At 28.5% G+C, this 18,484-nt stretch overlaps 3 protein-coding genes across 3 annotated transcripts; 2 read left to right on the top strand and 1 right to left on the bottom strand.

The window, feature by feature from the left end:
* Nucleotides 1-1,705: 1,705 nt before the first annotated feature.
* Nucleotides 1,706-4,065, bottom strand: LOC128953260 (serine/threonine-protein phosphatase 2A catalytic subunit beta isoform). The gene is made up of 3 exons (XM_054298738.1): nucleotides 3,607-4,065; nucleotides 2,629-2,886; nucleotides 1,706-2,219 (listed from the first exon to the last, which is right to left on the bottom strand). Exons 1-3 carry the CDS (start codon nucleotides 3,995-3,997, stop codon nucleotides 1,765-1,767), a joined length of 1,104 nt encoding a protein of 367 aa, XP_054154713.1. The 5' UTR covers nucleotides 3,998-4,065; the 3' UTR covers nucleotides 1,706-1,764.
* Nucleotides 4,066-5,888: 1,823 nt separating this feature from the next.
* LOC128953259 (NADH-ubiquinone oxidoreductase 49 kDa subunit-like) lies at nucleotides 5,889-8,867 on the top strand. The gene is given in 5 exon segments (XM_054298737.1): nucleotides 5,889-6,542; nucleotides 7,115-7,227; nucleotides 7,305-7,663; nucleotides 8,418-8,499; nucleotides 8,501-8,867. Coding segments are annotated over 5 exon segments (1,491 nt in total). The 5' UTR covers nucleotides 5,889-5,929; the 3' UTR covers nucleotides 8,825-8,867.
* A 1,406-nt stretch (nucleotides 8,868-10,273) lies between these two features.
* LOC128953273 (NADH-ubiquinone oxidoreductase 49 kDa subunit-like) lies at nucleotides 10,274-13,086 on the top strand. Its single transcript, XM_054298751.1, has 4 exons — nucleotides 10,274-10,730; nucleotides 11,219-11,331; nucleotides 11,419-11,777; nucleotides 12,676-13,086. The coding sequence occupies exons 1-4, from the start codon at nucleotides 10,301-10,303 to the stop codon at nucleotides 13,079-13,081; spliced, it is 1,308 nt and encodes a 435-aa protein (XP_054154726.1). The 5' UTR covers nucleotides 10,274-10,300; the 3' UTR covers nucleotides 13,082-13,086.
* Nucleotides 13,087-18,484: the final 5,398 nt, after the last annotated feature.

Here is an 18,484-nt window from a genome sequence, read left to right as displayed (position 1 = left end):
TGCTATACATATATTATATATATATATATATATATTTGACCCGATTTTTACAAATATTTCACATCTATCGCTGTAAAAGTGATTCCCGAAAAATAAAATAATAAAATAATAAAATCCCGTGATTTTATTTAAGGGGTTTCAAAATATTTATTATTATTTTTAATATAGTAAAAATTGTGTGTGTGAATTTTACAAATTTGTACTATGTAAATTATTATTATTATTATTATTATTATTATTATTATTATTATGTACAGTATATTTATACTGTATATATATTTATAAATATAGACCGGTATCTAAAAAAATGGTACTTTAATTAACTAAACAAAAAATTAAACAAAAAAATTTATAAATATTCAAAAAACAAAAATTTGTGTCAATGTATAATCAATTTTTTTTACAAAAAAAAATAATAATTAATAAAATTAAAACATAGTTTATGTGTGTGTGTGTGTGTGTGTGTGTGTGTGTGTGTTCATGGCTATGTGTACATGCATTTAYTAAGCATGCAAAAAAAAAAATAATCTAAAATTATTTATAAACAAAAAAAAACTATCAATATTTTTAAGTATTTAAAAAAAATTTTTTTGTTAACTACTAATTAATACTTTAGCTAAACTATTATAACAATTATAATAATAATAATAATAGATTATATATATACTAATAATAAAATATAATCATTTTTTAAAAACAAAATATTTCCGAGTATTTTATAATAAATTAATAGTAATTTTTTTTCATTATTTTTGTTTAAATCTACTTTTATTTATTTATTCTAAATAATCAATAATAATAATAATTATTATTATTTTTTTAAAAAAAAGTTCATCACTGATGATAATGGCGACACAAAAATCAAATTAAATCAAATTAATTAATAAAATAAAATAACAATTATAATTAAGTGTAGTACGCCCACCAATTTAATTATATAAAAAAAACACATAACCCACCCGCCCCACCCTCCGATAATTTTTGTTGATGTGTTTATATATATATATATATAAATAGCTACAAACAAAACAAACTAAAAAAACATTTTTTTTTTTAACATACATTTACAACAACAACAACATAATAATGTAGAGTATATCTTATTGGTGGGCGTATRTRTGTGTGTTATATATATATATATAGGAGGGGTGGGCGGGTATAGGCGCACATTGGATACAAAAATTACTCACCCACACACAGTGTGTGTGTGTGTGTGTTATAGAAAAAATTAATCGATAAAAATTTGTTTGTTTGTTTGTTTTAAATATAAAATATTCAAATATATATATATAAATCAAAATCAAAAAAAAATGTGTACATATTGTTGTAATTAAATAATAATAATAATGTAATAAATTGGACACAAAATCAAAACTAAATCAAAACTAAAATCAAAAAAAAAATAATAATTTTATGACTCTCTCTCTCTCTMTATATATATATATATATATATAAATAAAAAAAAACATTGTGTTTATGTGTGTCTATGTATTTAAATAATCGTCTATACGTTATATATATATATGATACTACGGTAATCAATAATAATCGGTAATAAAAAATAATAATAATAATAATAATCAGTGATATATATATATATATATATAGTTTTCGGACGGGAGGGGTGGGGTAGATGGGGGGTGGGGGTGGATAATCAATTCCAATTAATTAATTTTAAGTTTGTTTTTATAAATGTAATTAATTATAATAATAATAATAATCATTTAGTTTTAGTTAATAATAATAATAATAATAATTAATAGCCTATAGAAAATAGTCGGGCGTGCGTCGGGTAACATGGGGTTCGCCCCGTCGGGGGGCCGGATCAAATTGTAAGAACGAATACTTGAGCGTATCGTCCAGTTCCATAATSGCMGCCTGATTGCCGCATCGGTAACAGTAGTTGGGTGCCGAAAATATRGTSACMACATTACGATCGTGACACCAGTTATAGCCTTCCATTACTAGYTGRTGGGCACGGGCTACCAGTGTCAGGCCATTAGTATGATTGAATGTTTCGCTAATATCCTGTCCGAATGTATAGCCGGCACCGCGCGGGGATATACCCCAACCGCCACGATCRTCSGGGTCGGACCATAGTAGGTCACACATAGGTCCTTCGTGCGGTACTTCCTGTAGACGATCCAATGCCCGGATGTGATCCAATGTATCGATCGATGGCGATAGGCCGCCGTGCAGACAAAATATTTGATTATCAACTGTATTTGTAGAGCACCGGTAGATAAAAAAAATAACATAAATAAGAAAAAAATAGGTATTAATTATCAGATTCCAAGTAATTGATTTCAATTAGTGGTCARTCAGTCAATCRGTGTGTGTGTGTCTGTTAATTACCGTCGATATCGATATCAACTAAACGGTACTAAATAGTACTGTATCTATATATTTATATWTATATATACTAAATGGACAGTCGGGTCGGGTCAGTGATSGAAATAAACAATAGAAATAAGTTATCTGACTGTCTCTCTCTCTCTCGATAGACATATCAATCATATCTATCGGCTCTATCTATCTGTCAGTTACAGGGATAACATCATCGATATCGGTAGCAATAAACACACACACAGTCRGGTATATCGGGTTTTGAGGACAGTGTATATATACCTAATGCAGTCAACGGTAGATAATCAAACAGATCGGTAAAGTACTTCCAGACGTTGGCGTTACCGTACTTTCGGAGACATTCATCGTAGAAGCCGTAGACTTGGGTTATCTGACGTGATTCGTGATTACCGCGCAAAATGGTAATCCTATCCCTGTAGCGTACCTTCAATGCCACCAACAGTGATACAGTTTCTACGGAATAGTAGCCCCTGTCGACATAGTCGCCCATAAACAGGTAGTTTGTGTCGGGACTGCGGCCTACAGGTGTGTGAAAACAAAAAATAGAGATAATTAGTAAATCAAATCATATATAGATAGTTAATAGTAAGCAAACAATCGGGTAGTGGTCAGCAACACACACACACACACACACACATAACAATCGGGTAGTCATCAGTCAATCATTAACAGTATTAATAACATAACCGATCGGTCGGTCGGCCGCCAAACACCACACACAGAGCTAACCGCCTGTGAGTGTGTGTGTGTATGTGTATAGACAGCACACAATCCCGGCCGCGGCCTGTCATCAATCAGAGGCGCAGCGGTAATGAGTATATATGTGTCTATTCATAGAGTGGACAGACCTACACACCAATCGGTGTCATCGGCCGGTCAGTCCACACACACACACACACACACACACCAGCCTCACGGCTGCCGTTACAACCGTCCAAAACCGTAAMAACAACACATTAGTCAATCAATCAATCTATCTATCGGTGTGTGTGTGTGTGTGTGTATGTGTCCATAYAGTGGACAGACCATTCAATCTGGTCATCRGCCGGCCAGYYGACACACACACACACACACACACACACACATAGACACACCCGACTGGCGGCTGCCGTTACGTCAAAACCGTAACAACACATCTAGACATCTATCTAACAATCAATCAGTGTGTGTATGTATGTGTTAGTGGCCACCAATCACACCCGACTACCCGAAACTATCGGTAATACAACTAATACTAACCGCCAATACGGAACAGTTCCATCAGATCGTGAAACTGGCCATGAACATCGCCGCAAACCGTTACCGGACATTTGACATCCTGGACATTGCTCTCGCGGGACAGGATTTCTTTGGCTTTATCGCACAGTTGTCTGACTTGCGATTCGGTTAGTTGTTTACAATCCATAAGCTGTTCGACCCAACCGTCCAACTCTTTACAGAAATCGTAATCAATTTTGGCGGTAACTGGCGGCGGATTGCCGGCTAGTGTAGTGGTCGCGGGTGCGGATCCGGTACCCGATGATAGTGATGACGGCGGACTAGTGGCGGTAGTGGTGGTGGCCATTGATCCCGAGGTGTTGGCCACTGTTGACGGTGTTGTTGATGTCGTATCGCTCATCGGTTCAGACATTTTTCTGTGTGTTTTAACTATAAGTCTATTATAACTCTCTCTCTCTCTATATATATATATATGTATTGTATGTTTCACTGTATGAATGTATGTATATATATATATATATGTATTGAATGCGTGAGTCAGTCAAGTCAAGTGAGTGAGTGAGTGAGTGAGTGAGTGAGTGAGTGAGTGAGTGAGTGAGTGAGTGAGTGAGTGAGTGAGTGAGTGAGTGAGTGAGTGAGTGAGTGAGTGAGTGAGTGAGTGAGTGAGTGAGTGAGTGAGTGAGTGAGTGAGTGAGTGAGTGAGTGAGTGAGTGAGTGAGTGAGTGAGTGAGTGAGTGAGTGAGTGAGTGAGTGAGTGAGTGAGTGAGTGAGTGAGTGAGTGAGTGAGTGAGTGAGTGAGTGAGTGAGTGAGTGAGTGAGTGAGTGAGTGAGTGAGTGAGTGAGTGAGTGAGTGAGTGAGTGAGTGAGTGAGTGAGTGAGTGAGTGAGTGAGTGAGTGAGTGAGTGAGTGAGTGAGTGAGTGAGTGAGTGAGTGAGTGAGTGAGTGAGTGAGTGAGTGAGTGAGTGAGTGAGTGAGTGAGTGAGTGAGTGAGTGAGTGAGTGAGTGAGTGAGTGAGTGAGTGAGTGAGTGAGTGAGTGAGTGAGTCAATGAGTGAGTGTTATAACCTCTTAAACGGGTTGTTCATATACTATGTTACTTAGTGTTTGATTTTGTAAAATGTTTTTTTTTAGTTTTAGTTTTTTTTTTAATTATTATTATTATTATTATTAGTTTAATACTAAATATATATATATTTTTTTTAAGTTTTAGTTTTTTTTTAAATTTTAATACTATGTTTATGACTGAGTGTTTTTTAGTGATAGAGAGAGAGAGAGAGAGAGAGAGAGAGAGAGAGAGAGAGAGAGAGAGAGCATTGTATATATAAGAGAGTTAACCTATCAAAAGGGTAGTTCACATACTATGTTACTTAGTGTTCGATTTTTGGATTATTTTATTATTTTTTTTGGGTGTATTTATGGGTTAAAAATAACCCTTTTATTAGTAAAGAGAAAGAGAGTTAAACACCCAAAATAAAAGGGTCGTTCATATACATTGTGTTCGATATTTTTAGAAAAATATTTGAATTTTTAACCAAAACAGTTTAATTGTATTTTTTTTTATAAAAATGTAAAATACCTTTTTTTTAATAAATACTATACGTTATTTAGTTTATTTAATTTATTTATTAATTAAAAATAAATTTTTACTAGATGATTAAAAATAAGAAAAATACTGTAATAAAAACAAAATTATCTGATAAAATTTTTAAAAAAAATGTTATCATGCTACTATAAAGTACTAATAGTATTAAAAATATGATTAAATATTATTATTTACTACATGTACATTTTGTACATTCAAACATAAATAGTTTAGTGAAAATAGATTAAAATAAAAATTTTTATTAAATATCAACAAGGTCATACATATAATAATAATAATAATAAAAAGTTTTATGATATTATTTTTTTAAAAAAATTACAATGTTCAAATTGAATAATAAAAAAAATAATTTTAAAACAATAGTAACGTTACTAAAAAATTAATATTTTGTTAAAAAAAACTAAAAAATTACGTTATTTATGAATAACCTATTTTTTTGCATAAATACAAACATTACTAAAATTTTAATAATAATAATAATAATAATAATTTTTTTTTGTGTGTTTAGTATTTAACTAATAATAATAATAATAATTATAATTATTATTATTATTTAATTATTATTAACTAATAATAATAACTATTATTTATATATAACTAAAAAAATATTAATAATTTTTTTTGATTATTATTATTTAAAAATGATATATAAATTCAATCATTAATTCAATCATTAATTTATTAATAATAATAATAATTACCGCAAAAAATAACAATACAATTACCGCTGACCACTAAAACAATGGCCAATATATTGAAGTTAATGCGATTACCGACAACTACTAGTAGGACAACATTACCGATTATTACCGCCGGTGCCGCCAATGGCCACTACACTAACACCAACACCAACAACAACAACAAGCACCCGATCGGCTACACTGGCGGTCATCGATACCAACAGATCAGACAAATGGCCGGCAAATGGTTTCCCGATCGGGACTTCTATCGGGAGATTGAAGGTGCGAGACTGGCCTACGAAGACGATAAATATCTGATACCGGACGACAAGTCCCGATGGGAAGGTTGGGTTAATGTCCTCAATCAACGTAAACCAGTTGAACGACACGTTCGGAATGTTGTCCTCAATTTTGGTCCGCAACATCCGGCCGCACACGGCGTACTCCGGCTGATACTGGAGCTGAAAGGAGAGTTGGTTTTGAGGGCCGATCCGCACATCGGACTGTTGCACAGGGCTACCGAAAAACTGATTGAATACAAAACCTATACCCAGGCACTGCCCTATATGGATCGGTTAGATTATGTGTCGATGATGTGCAATGAACAATGCTATTCGATGGCCATTGAAAAATTGTTGAACATACAGGTGCCCAAACGGGCACAGTATATTAGAGGTATGATCACCAACCAGCCAACCCACCCACCCGATGATGATGACCAGTTTACATTCACTTATAGTTGTTCAGTGGAGGTGGGATAGTGTGTGTGAATGTCCCGCACTGATAGCTAACTGTCCACACACACTATTTAATAGTAACACCGGTAGTAGTAGTAAACAGGAGGTGGGTGTGTGAGTGTGAGTGTCCCGCACCGATAGCCAACTGTCCCCACACTATTTAATTAGTAGTACCGGTAATAGTAGTAATTGTTGTTTCGTTTGTTTATTATGTGGTTAACTACTAACTACCCGTCCCGTACTAATACAGTTGTTATTTCTATAACTACCGTAGTCTAGGAATGTATAGATGATTACTACTACTACTACTACTACTGCTACTACCGGTGCTACTATTGTACTGTATAATAGGATAGTAATACATAACAGTTTAGTATATATATATATATATACACTACTGGTTGGGTCGGGTGGTTAGTTTCTAAGCTAGGTTGTTAGCAGCACTGGTAGATAATATCATATTAATAATATTTTTTGTTTGTTTGTTTGATTGTCTATATATATATATAGTGATGTTTGGCGAAATTACCCGCATATTGAACCATTTGATGGGCATCGGCACTCACGCCCTGGATATCGGCGCTCTGACACCGTTTTTCTGGCTATTCGAGGAACGGGAGAAAGTATGTGTAGAGACCTAACTGGTCTTTCAAACAGTATTTTAATTAGTCTTTTATTTTTTTGTTGTTGTTTTGTTTAGTTAATGGAGTTTTACGAACGTGTTAGCGGCGCCCGTATGCACGCAGCCTACGTACGGCCGGGCGGTGTAGCCCAGGACTTACCGATCGGCATAATGGACGACATCTACAAGTGGGCCGAAACGTTTCCCGAACGATTGGATGAAGTCGAAGATCTACTAACCGATAATCGTATTTGGAAGGCCCGTACCGTCGATATTGGTGTCATATCGGCCGAAGATGCCCTAAACTGGGGTTTCAGTGGTGTTATGTTGAGGGGTTCGGGTATCAAATGGGATCTCCGTAAGACACAGCCGTACGATAGTTACGAAGATTTTGATTTTGATATACCGATCGGTCTGAAAGGCGACTGTTATGATAGGTGTGTGTCCTCAACACTCATTGATTGACTCTCTTTTACTCTCTCTCTCTCTCTCTCTCTCTCTCTCTCTCTCTCTCTCTCTCTCTCTCTCTCTCTCTCTCTCTCTCTCTCTCTCTCTCTCTCTCTCTYTCTCWCTCACTATACTAGAAATTGATAGTTTATTAGTTAATAATTAGTTAAAATTTAATAATTAGTTTTCAAAACTAATTAATTATTTAATCTATTAGTGTAATCAATAGGTATGTCCTCTAATTGAATCTATATATCTATATTTACTCTCTCTCTCTCTCTCTCTATCTCACTATACTAGAAATTGATAGTTTATTAGTTAATAATTAGTTTTCAAAACTAATTAATTATTTAATCTATTAGTGTAATCAATAGGTATGTCTCTATATTTCTCTCTCTCTCTCTCTCTCTCTCTCTCTCACTATACTAGAAATTAATAGTTTATTAATTAAAATTTAATTWATTAATTATATTATAATTATTACTATTTAGTTAAATAATTATTCTATTAGTTGTTATCTATTGGTACGATAGGGTAGATTATTATWTAATTATTTATTTATTTATTTTCAAATCTAATTATAATTATTTAAATCTATTGYTSTAATCAATAGGTATGTCCTCTAATTGAGTCTMATATATATCTATATTTCCTCTCATCTAAAGAAATTGAAATTTTTTACTAATTTATATAATTATTTTTGTTTTTTTTTACATATATCGACACACATAATGCTGTGCACAGGTATCTGTGTCGTATGGAAGAGATGCGTCAATCCATACGGATAATACACCAGTGCCTSAATCGGATGCCTGCSGGMGAGATACCGTACCGATGACTGCAAAGTAGTACCGCCTAAACGATCGGAAATGAAGTCATCGATGGAGGCCCTGATTCATCATTTTAAATTGTTTACCGAAGGCTATCAGGTACCGGCCGGTACTACCTATACGGCCATTGAGGCACCGAAAGGCGAATTCGGACTGTATATTGTTAGCGACGGTACWTCCCGGCCGTAYAGGTGTAAGATTAAGGCACCCGGTTTTGCCCATTTGTCRGCMCTGGACTATATGGGCCGGGGTTTACTGTTGGCCGATATTGTGGCCATTATCGGTACGTTAGATATTGTTTTCGGTGAAGTCGATCGCTAGTGGAGGACAGCAGCCGATTATCACCCGACCCGACCGTATAGTTAGTGATATATATATATAGTGTTTTAATAAATAATMATTTTTTTTGAATTTAATTAATTGATTATTAGGTTTTAATAATAATAAACTGATAAATAAATATAAATGTAAAACAAATTGTATTTAATGATTAAATAATTTTAAAAATAATAATAATGATAATAAATTGTGAATATATTATTAACAATATTTATTGTGTTATTTATTTTTTTTTAAAATTATTAGTATATATATTAAATATTTATTAATTTTTTGACAAAAATAAATTAACAAGCAGATTATTTTTCTTATTATTATTATTATTAAAAAAATAATTAAAAATGCAAATAACTTTTAGTTTATTAATAAATAAATTTTAACAAATATTTAAATAAAAAACAACAAATATTTAAATAAAAAACAACAAATATTTAATTTAGAATATACTGTATATATATATATTAAAATTTAAAAAATCAAAACAAAACAAATAATATATAATAACTAAAATAACTGTTAAAATAATATTTATTTTTGTTTTTTTAAAATAAATAATTTTTTAATTAACAGGGTAATTTTTAAAAAATAAATAAATAGTTTTAATCATTTAATACAATTCATTAAGCAAATTGATCATGGTAACCAATTGAATTAGTTTATCAATCAGTTTAACAAATCAATTATTTCCATGATATTTTGAACTTTGACCTTATCCCTGGTGCATTAAATATTAATGAATATTTATATATGATATATGTCTATCATATTATTAATTTTAAAATTATTATTATTATTATCGTTAAAATTATAGTTAAAAATAATACAAACAGTTTAATTGTATTTATTTTTTTTTTAAAACTAAAAACTAATAATTTTTGATAGGTTATTTTATTTATTTATTACTTAAAAAAATAAAATAAATTTTTACTAGATGATTGAAAAATACTGTAATAAAAATTTTAACTGATAAAATAAAATCAAAAAAAATTATGAATAACCTATTTTTTTGTGCATAAATACAATTTATTTAGTTATTAATTAGTTAATAATAATTAAATAATAATAACTAATTATTATTAATCTAAACGAAAAAAATATTAATAATTTATTTTTTTTAATTATTATTATTATTTAAAATGATGTATAAATTCAATCATTAATTCAATCATTAATAATAATAATTACCGCAAAAAAAATAACAATACAATTACCCGCTGACCACCGCTATATATATATCAATCATCGYAAAAACAATGGCCAACATATTGATGAGATTACGATGCGATTACCGCCGCCGACAGCTATTACTACTAGTAGGACAACATTACCGTTCATTACCGCTGCCGTTGCCGCCAATGGCCACTACAACACCAACAACAAGCACCACCTGATCGGCTGCACCGCCAATGGTGGCCATCATCGATACCAACAAATCAGACAAATGGCTAGTAAATCGAAATGGTTTCCCGATCGGGAATTTTTCGGGACATTGAAGGTGCGAGACTGGCCTACGAAGACGATAAATATCTGATACCGGACGACAAGTCCCGATGGGAAGGTTGGGTTAATGTCCTCAATCAACGTAAACCAGTTGAACGACACGTCCGTAGTGTTGTCATGAATCTTGGTCCGCAACATCCGGCCGCACACGGCGTAATGCGGCTGATATTGGAGCTGAAAGGAGAGTTGGTTTTGAGGGCCGATCCGCACATCGGACTGTTGCACAGGGCTACCGAAAAACTGATTGAATACAAAACCTATACCCAGGCCCTGCCCTATATGGATCGGTTAGATTATGTATCGATGATGTGCAATGAACAATGCTATTCGATGGCCATTGAAAAATTGTTGAACATACAGGTGCCCAAACGGGCACAGTATATTAGAGGTATACAGTGTGGCTATGATCTACACMCAACCAATCACCCGATGATGATGATGACCAGTTTATATAYACTTATAGTTGTTCAGGAGGGGGTGGGTGGGGGAGTGTGTGTGTGTGTGTGTGGGAGTCCCTGTACCGATAGCTAACTGTCCACACTATTTAATAGTAGTACAGGTAGTAGTAGTAGTAAACAGTGGGTGGGAGTGTGTGTGCTAACTACCCGTTCCCGTCCCCCGTACTGATACAGTTATTACTAAATACTATTAACTACCGTAGACTAGGAATGTATAGATGATTACTACTACCGGTACTACTATTGTACTGTATATAATAGGATAGTAATACATAACCGTTTAGTCTATATAGTACTACTGGTTGGGTCGGGTGTTTATTTTCTATGCTGGGTTGTTAGCACTGACCAGCAGCACTGGTAGATAAATATCATATTATTAATAATATTCATTTTTTACTCTCTCTATATATATATATAGTAATGTTTGCCGAAATTACCCGCATTTTGAACCATTTGATGAATATCGGTACTCATGCCGTAGATATCGGCGCTCTGACACCGCTTTTCTGGCTATTCGAGGAACGGGAGAAAGTATGTATAGAGACCTGACTGGCCTTTCAAACAGTTATTTTAATTATTTGTCCATTGTTTTTTTTTGTACTAATAAACTGATGATAGTTAATGGAGTTTTACGAACGTGTTAGCGGCGCCCGTATGCACTCAGCCTACATACGGCCGGGCGGTGTAGCCCAGGACTTACCGATCGGCATAATGGACGACCTCTACAAATGGTCGGAAGCATTTCCCGAACGACTCGATGAAGTCGAAGATCTACTAACCGATAATCGTATTTGGAAGGCCCGTACCATMGATATTGGTATCATATCRGCCGAAGATGCCCTAAACTGGGGCTTCAGCGGTGTTATGYTGAGGGGTTCGGGTATCAAATGGGATCTCCGTAAGTCACAGCCGTACGATAGTTACGATGATTTTGATTTCGATGTACCCATTGGTCTGAAAGGCGACTGTTATGATAGGTTGGTGTCTGTAACTGTTCTCAACACTCATTGATTAAAATATAATATTAATATTATATATATATATATATATATATAAAGTTATATATATAATTTATTTCATAATAATATAATATATTTTTTATTTGTTTTTTTTAATTTAATTATTTATAAAAATACATTTCTAACTTATTTTTTTTGTTTATTATTATATATAAAAAAATTATTATTTTTAATATTGACATAATATATTTTATTTCAAAATAGTTTAAATTAATTTATATATTTTCTCTGTAATATTTACTACTAATGTAAATACAAAATTAATTTATCTCTCTCTCTCTCTCTCTCTCTCTCTCTCTCTCTCTCTCTCTCTCTCTCTCTCTCTCTCTCTCTCTCTCTCTCTCTGTTTATTAGACAAGAAATTGATAGTTTAAWAATTAATAATTAGTTTATTAGTTAATAATTAGTTTATTAGTTAATAATTAGTTTAATTTATTAATTACATTATTATTATTTATTATTAGTTAATAATTATTTTATTAACTATTAGTACGATAGGGTGTGTCTTATAATTGATTCTCTCTCTCTCTCTCTCTCTCTCTCTCTCTCTCTCTCTCTCTAATACTAAAAATTAATAGATTATTATTTAATTATTTATTATAATTAGTTTTCAAATCTAATTAATTATTTCAAATCTATTGCTGTAATCAATAGGTATGTCCTCTAATTCAGTCTATATATATATATATATATATATATATATCTATATTTCCTATCACTTACTCTCTCTCWCTCTCTCTCTCTCATATAAAAAAATTGATTTTTTTAGTAATTTATTTATTTAATTATTTTTTTTGCATATCTATATCGACACACCCACCCACACACACACACACACAATGATGGCGGGGCTCAGGTATCTGTGTCGTATGGAAGAGATGCGCCAATCCGTACGGATAATACACCAGTGCCTGAATCGGATGCCGGCCGGAGAGATCAGTACCGATGACTGTAAAGTAGTACCGCCTAAACGATCGGCAATGAAATCATCGATGGAGGCACTGATACATCATTTTAAATTGTTTACCGAAGGCTATCGGGTACCGGCCGGTACTACCTATACGGCCATTGAGGCACCGAAAGGCGAGTTCGGGCTGTATATTGTTAGCGACGGTTCCTCGAGGCCGTACAGGTGCAAGATTAAGGCACCCAGTTTTGCCCATTTGTCGGCACTGGACTATCTGGGCCGTGGTTTACTGTTGGCCGATATTGTGGCCATTATCGGTACGATAGATATTGTTTTCGGTGAAATCGATCGCTAGTGGAAGAGGACAGCCGATGATTACCCGATCGTATAGTTAGTGATATATATATATATACAGTATATATATTATATATAGTATTTTTTACTAAATAATAATTTGATTTTTTGTTTGTTTTTTTTGTTTTGAATTTAATTTCATTAATTTAATTTAATTAATTAATTGATTTAATATGTTTTTAATAATAAACTGATAAATAAATAAATGTAAAAATAAATTGTATTAAATGATTAAATAGTTTTTAATTAATAATAATAATAATAAATAAAAATAAATAATTAAAATGCAAATAACTTTATTTTTATTAATAAATAAATTTTAACAAATAAAAAAATAAATATTTAATTTAGAATATACTATATATATATATATATATATTTATATATATATTAAAATTTAAAAAATCAAAACAAAACAAACAATATAAAATAACTAAAATAACTGTTTGAAAATAATATATGATAATAAAAAATATAATAATCATATATAAACCATATATATATAGTAGTGTAATCAGATGTCCAAAATTAAAGCAGTTTTGTTGTTATTATTTTTTTTTGTAATTTTAATTATAGTTTTAATTCATCATTAAGCAATTGATCATGGTAACCATGAATTAGTTCATCAATTTTAAAAATCAAATATTTCCATGTTTCAACTTTGACCTTATCTGGTAGACCATGAACCTTTTTCTTGAATTCGACCAATTCGGATTTACGGTACCTGATTGCCTTAAAAAAAATTAAAATCGTATTTGTTTTTGTATATTAATGTTTTTTAAAACTAAACTAAAACTAAAATAACTAAAATTATTTAATTAATCAAAAACTAAAATTTTTTAATTAATTAAAACAAAAAATTATTTAATTTATTAAAACTAAAAATTATTTAATTTATTAAAACAAACAAATTATTTAATTAATTAAAACAAACAAATTATTTAATCAATTAAACTAATAATTATTTAATTAATTAAAACAAAAAATTGTTTAATTAAAACTAAATATTATTTAATTAAAATTAAAAACTAAAAATTATTAATTAATTAATAAAAAAAACTAACTAACCTTGTTCAAAAATTGTACAAAAATTTTCTGATTTTTAATCATAATTTTAATGTCAACTAATTTCTTCATAACCAGTAATAATTGATCCGATTTTTTGTGATAATATTTTTCCAAATCGTTTGTCGAATGGTCGACACCATCGCCGCCGTCGGTAACTATTAGACCATCAATTCCGCACGATTTCAATTGCTTGTCCATTAATTCGGACAATCGGACAAAATAGTCAACCCATTGGCCATAGTGTACATAATACAGGTGCTTCAAACTAGGGTCCGATTCCCCGTCAATAACCTTGGTTATTTCAATGGTTTCCTGGCGAAAATTGTTACAATCACTTTGGTACCAATCGACAACAATAGCAAGATGATTTTTTTTTGAAAATTTTCAATATTATCATGGTCAAGTTGACATTGGCGATTAGCATTATCATGGATACGTTTACTGATTTCCGATTCTGTTAGCAATTGATATTGTTTAATAATTTGACTAATATTTGGCAAATTTGACCATGGTAATTTATTGGACAGCTTGAACTGTCTTGAATTGAATTGAATAGAATAGATTTTTAAATATTAATAATAATAATAGTAAAATAATAATAGTTAAAATAATAGTAAAAATAATAGTAAAAATAATAGTAAAAATAAAAGTAAAAATAATAGTAATATTAATAGTAAAAATAATAGTAAAAATAATAGTAAAAATAATAGTAAAATAATAATAGTAAAAATAATAGTAAAAATAATAGTAAAATAATAATATAAAAATAATAGTAAAAATAATAGTATAATTAATAGAAATATTAATATAAAAAAATTATAAAATTAATTTAATATTGTTGGAAAAAATTAAGTAATTACCCGATCCATGGATAATAGATACTATAATAATAATAATAATAGATATAATATTAAAAACTAATAATAACTTCATAATAAACTTATAAAATTAATAAATTTTTATTAAAAAATAATAATATAATTTTTAGTTTTCGAGTTTTCTAGTATTTATAGTTTATTTTTGCTAAAATTTTTTTAGTCTACGTGTAAATATAAACTACTGTATAATTTTTGTTTATATAGACCTGTAATTAATTTTTATTTTTAAATTAAAACAATATGATTTGATAAAATTATTATATAAATTAAATAATTTACAATAATTTGCAATTTATGATATAAAAATGATATTTAAAATTTACGATTTTAAAACATATTTCATAATAACTTTTAAAAAATTTTGTTGTTGTTGATATAACTTTATATTTTATATTATTATTAAATCAATTAGTTTTCATTTTTTAAGAAATATTTTAGTAAATTATATATATATTCAAATATAATTTATGTAATCAAAAATTTTTTAGATTTTTAGATTTTTAATTATAATTATTTATTTCAATTTAAAACAATTTAAAAAAACTAAAATTTCTGTAAATCTCTGTAAAAATATATTTATAGAAAAATATATTAATAAAAAATTATATATATATTTTAAAAATCTAACTGTAATAAGAAAAATATTATATTAACTAATGTTTGTATAGTGAATGTAATATTTTTTTTAATAAATAAACTAGTACACTTTTTTTTATTGCAATAGCTATAGAAAAATATCATTATAAATCAATTTATATATATATATATAGTCTACTTATTTATTAAATATATTAAATAATTTAGTATTTTTTGTAATAATTGTAAAATATATAGTTAAAAATTCTATACATAAAACTAAATAAAAATAAATTATAACTTTTTAATTTTATTACTATTTATAAATATTTATTTATTTTTATTAATTACTTGTTTTTTTAAATAGTTAATTTATTTATTATACAAAATTAAAAAATAATACATATATAATAATTGTTTTTTATTTAATTAAATAAATAGTTAAACTGATAAATAAATTTTAATAATGTTAAATAATTTAAATATACAACAATTTTAATTATTATTACAATATATTTATAAAAATTTGATATTAATTTTTTTTTAAACTAATGTAATAATAATATTTAGTAATATATTATATTTTCATAGATTATCAAAAAATAATATTATATATATATATATATAGATATAATTTTGTTTTTAATAATCAATTTAATAGATCACTATAACCTCGGTATAGTTCCTCGACATTAAATATCAGGTATTGCCATGTTTTTTTGATGGCCACACTAATTTCACCATGGGCTTTCTGGTAAAAATTGTTAAATTGAAATTTACGATGTTTCAAATCCTATTAGTTTTAATTAAATTTTTTTTTTGAAAAAATAAAATAATTAATATCTATGTAGTTATTTATATAAAAAAAATACAATAGACTATATATATATATATATATATATATATCAGGGTTTCTAAAAGATAATTTTTAGGTAATTTATAAATGAATCTATAAGGAATTTACTTTAGAAAATTTATAGGAAATTAATTTATTATTTATAGGTAATTTATACGGAATTTACAGGGACTTTACAGGGACTTTACAGGGAATTTATTTGGGAATTTACTGGAAATTTATTGAATATTTATAGGGAATTTACATTAGGGAATTTATAGGAAATTTACTTTAGGGGATTTATAAGGAATTTACTAAAATTTGGTCTAAAATGGTATCATTTAAATATCCAATAAAAAAATTAGTGTTTACATCCCTATGCTTGCAAACAAAAATTTTCAACTTTCAAGTTTACCCCATCATCTATACCCACCCATCCCTCACTTAGAACCCTAATATATATATATTTTGATATACTGTATATATATATATATAGACCTCAGTTAGTAAGGGTATCCAAAATTGCTTATCCATATCTAACTGTTTTTTGTCAATCAATTTCCTAATTAGGGCCAACACTTGTCGGGTTTTATCGGCAAACTGTTTGGCCAGTTGGTCACTATCATCGGCTCGGGGTACCAGCATAGATATACCACATGATTTCCATAGATTATCACCTAGTACATTTAATTGAACCCAATAGTCCATGTGTTGACCGTATAGTTCGAGATACCGGTGCCGGAGATTCGGATCCTCTAAACTGGCAATACTGGCCAATACTATCCGGGTTTGATTACGGGTATACTGGCACCCTTGCCTATACCAATCGGCTACCAAGTGTGCATTATGAAATCGGATAATATTTGGTTGGTATAGTTGACATTTTCGGTTGGCATTACCATTGATTAGCTCAGTTAGCTTATTATTATCAGTTAGACCCACATATTGTTTACTAATTGCTAGACGATCGGGCATTTTAGGCCAGGGATCTCTAGCATAGCAATTGATTGCATCTAAAAATTAATTAATTAATTAATTAATTAATATATAAATATAGAAACTATCAATTAGTTTAAAACTAGAAAATAATATTTTAATATATATAATATAATTATTTAAATATTTTTAATTTTCAAATAAATTAAACATTTAGTTTTAAATTAATTAAAATAAATTTAAACTATAAATAATTAGTTAATTTAAATATAAATTTAATATTATTTTTTAAATTATTATCTTGATTATTATTATTATTACTTACCCGATATATAAATATTATTATTAATTAAAACAATAGTAACTATAATATTAATTGCTAATAAAAACTTCATAATTTTATTAATAATAATATTTTAATAAAAAATATATACAGTATATAATGATTAACAAATAGAAAATTAAAAAAAATACTAAAACTAATTTTAAGTTAGAAATAATTATAAATAATATTTAAAATTAAAAATAATAATAATTAATTTATTTATTTTATAAAAATAATAACTAAAATAAAAATTTATTAATTTATTGTTTAATAATATTTAATAATATTGTTTAGAAATTAATAAAATACAATGTATTAAAAACAATTGATTAATAATATGATAAATAAAACAATATAAAAAAATTCCTAAAAACATTTTTTAAATAAAAAAATAAATAAAATAAAAACATTTGTAATTTATATTTTGTTTTGGGTATTATTATAAATATGTCTATTATTTAATTGATTGATAAAACATATATACACACACAAAAATTATATTATTTTATTATAAACTTATATAACTAATAGTATAATAATAATACTTTAAAAAATATACTAGATTATAAAATATATCTATTTTTTAAATTATTTGTTTTTTTATTTATATATAATTATATTACAATAATTATATAATATATTGAAGCAGTATTTAATTCATAGATAGCACTAATATTTAAATAAATTAATTAAAAAAATATTTTTAAAGTAATTAATATGCTATATATAAATATAAAAAAAAAGTTATATAAAATTAAAATTAATTATAGAAATACAATTTAATTG

This window comes from Oppia nitens, unplaced genomic scaffold (genome assembly GCF_028296485.1).
Source record: "Oppia nitens isolate AA-2021 unplaced genomic scaffold, nextdenovo-longstitch-racon4-pilon3 scaffold21_pilon_pilon_pilon, whole genome shotgun sequence".
Taxonomy (NCBI): Eukaryota; Metazoa; Arthropoda; class Arachnida; order Sarcoptiformes; family Oppiidae; genus Oppia; species Oppia nitens.
This window is presented reverse-complemented; position numbering and strand designations above follow the sequence as displayed.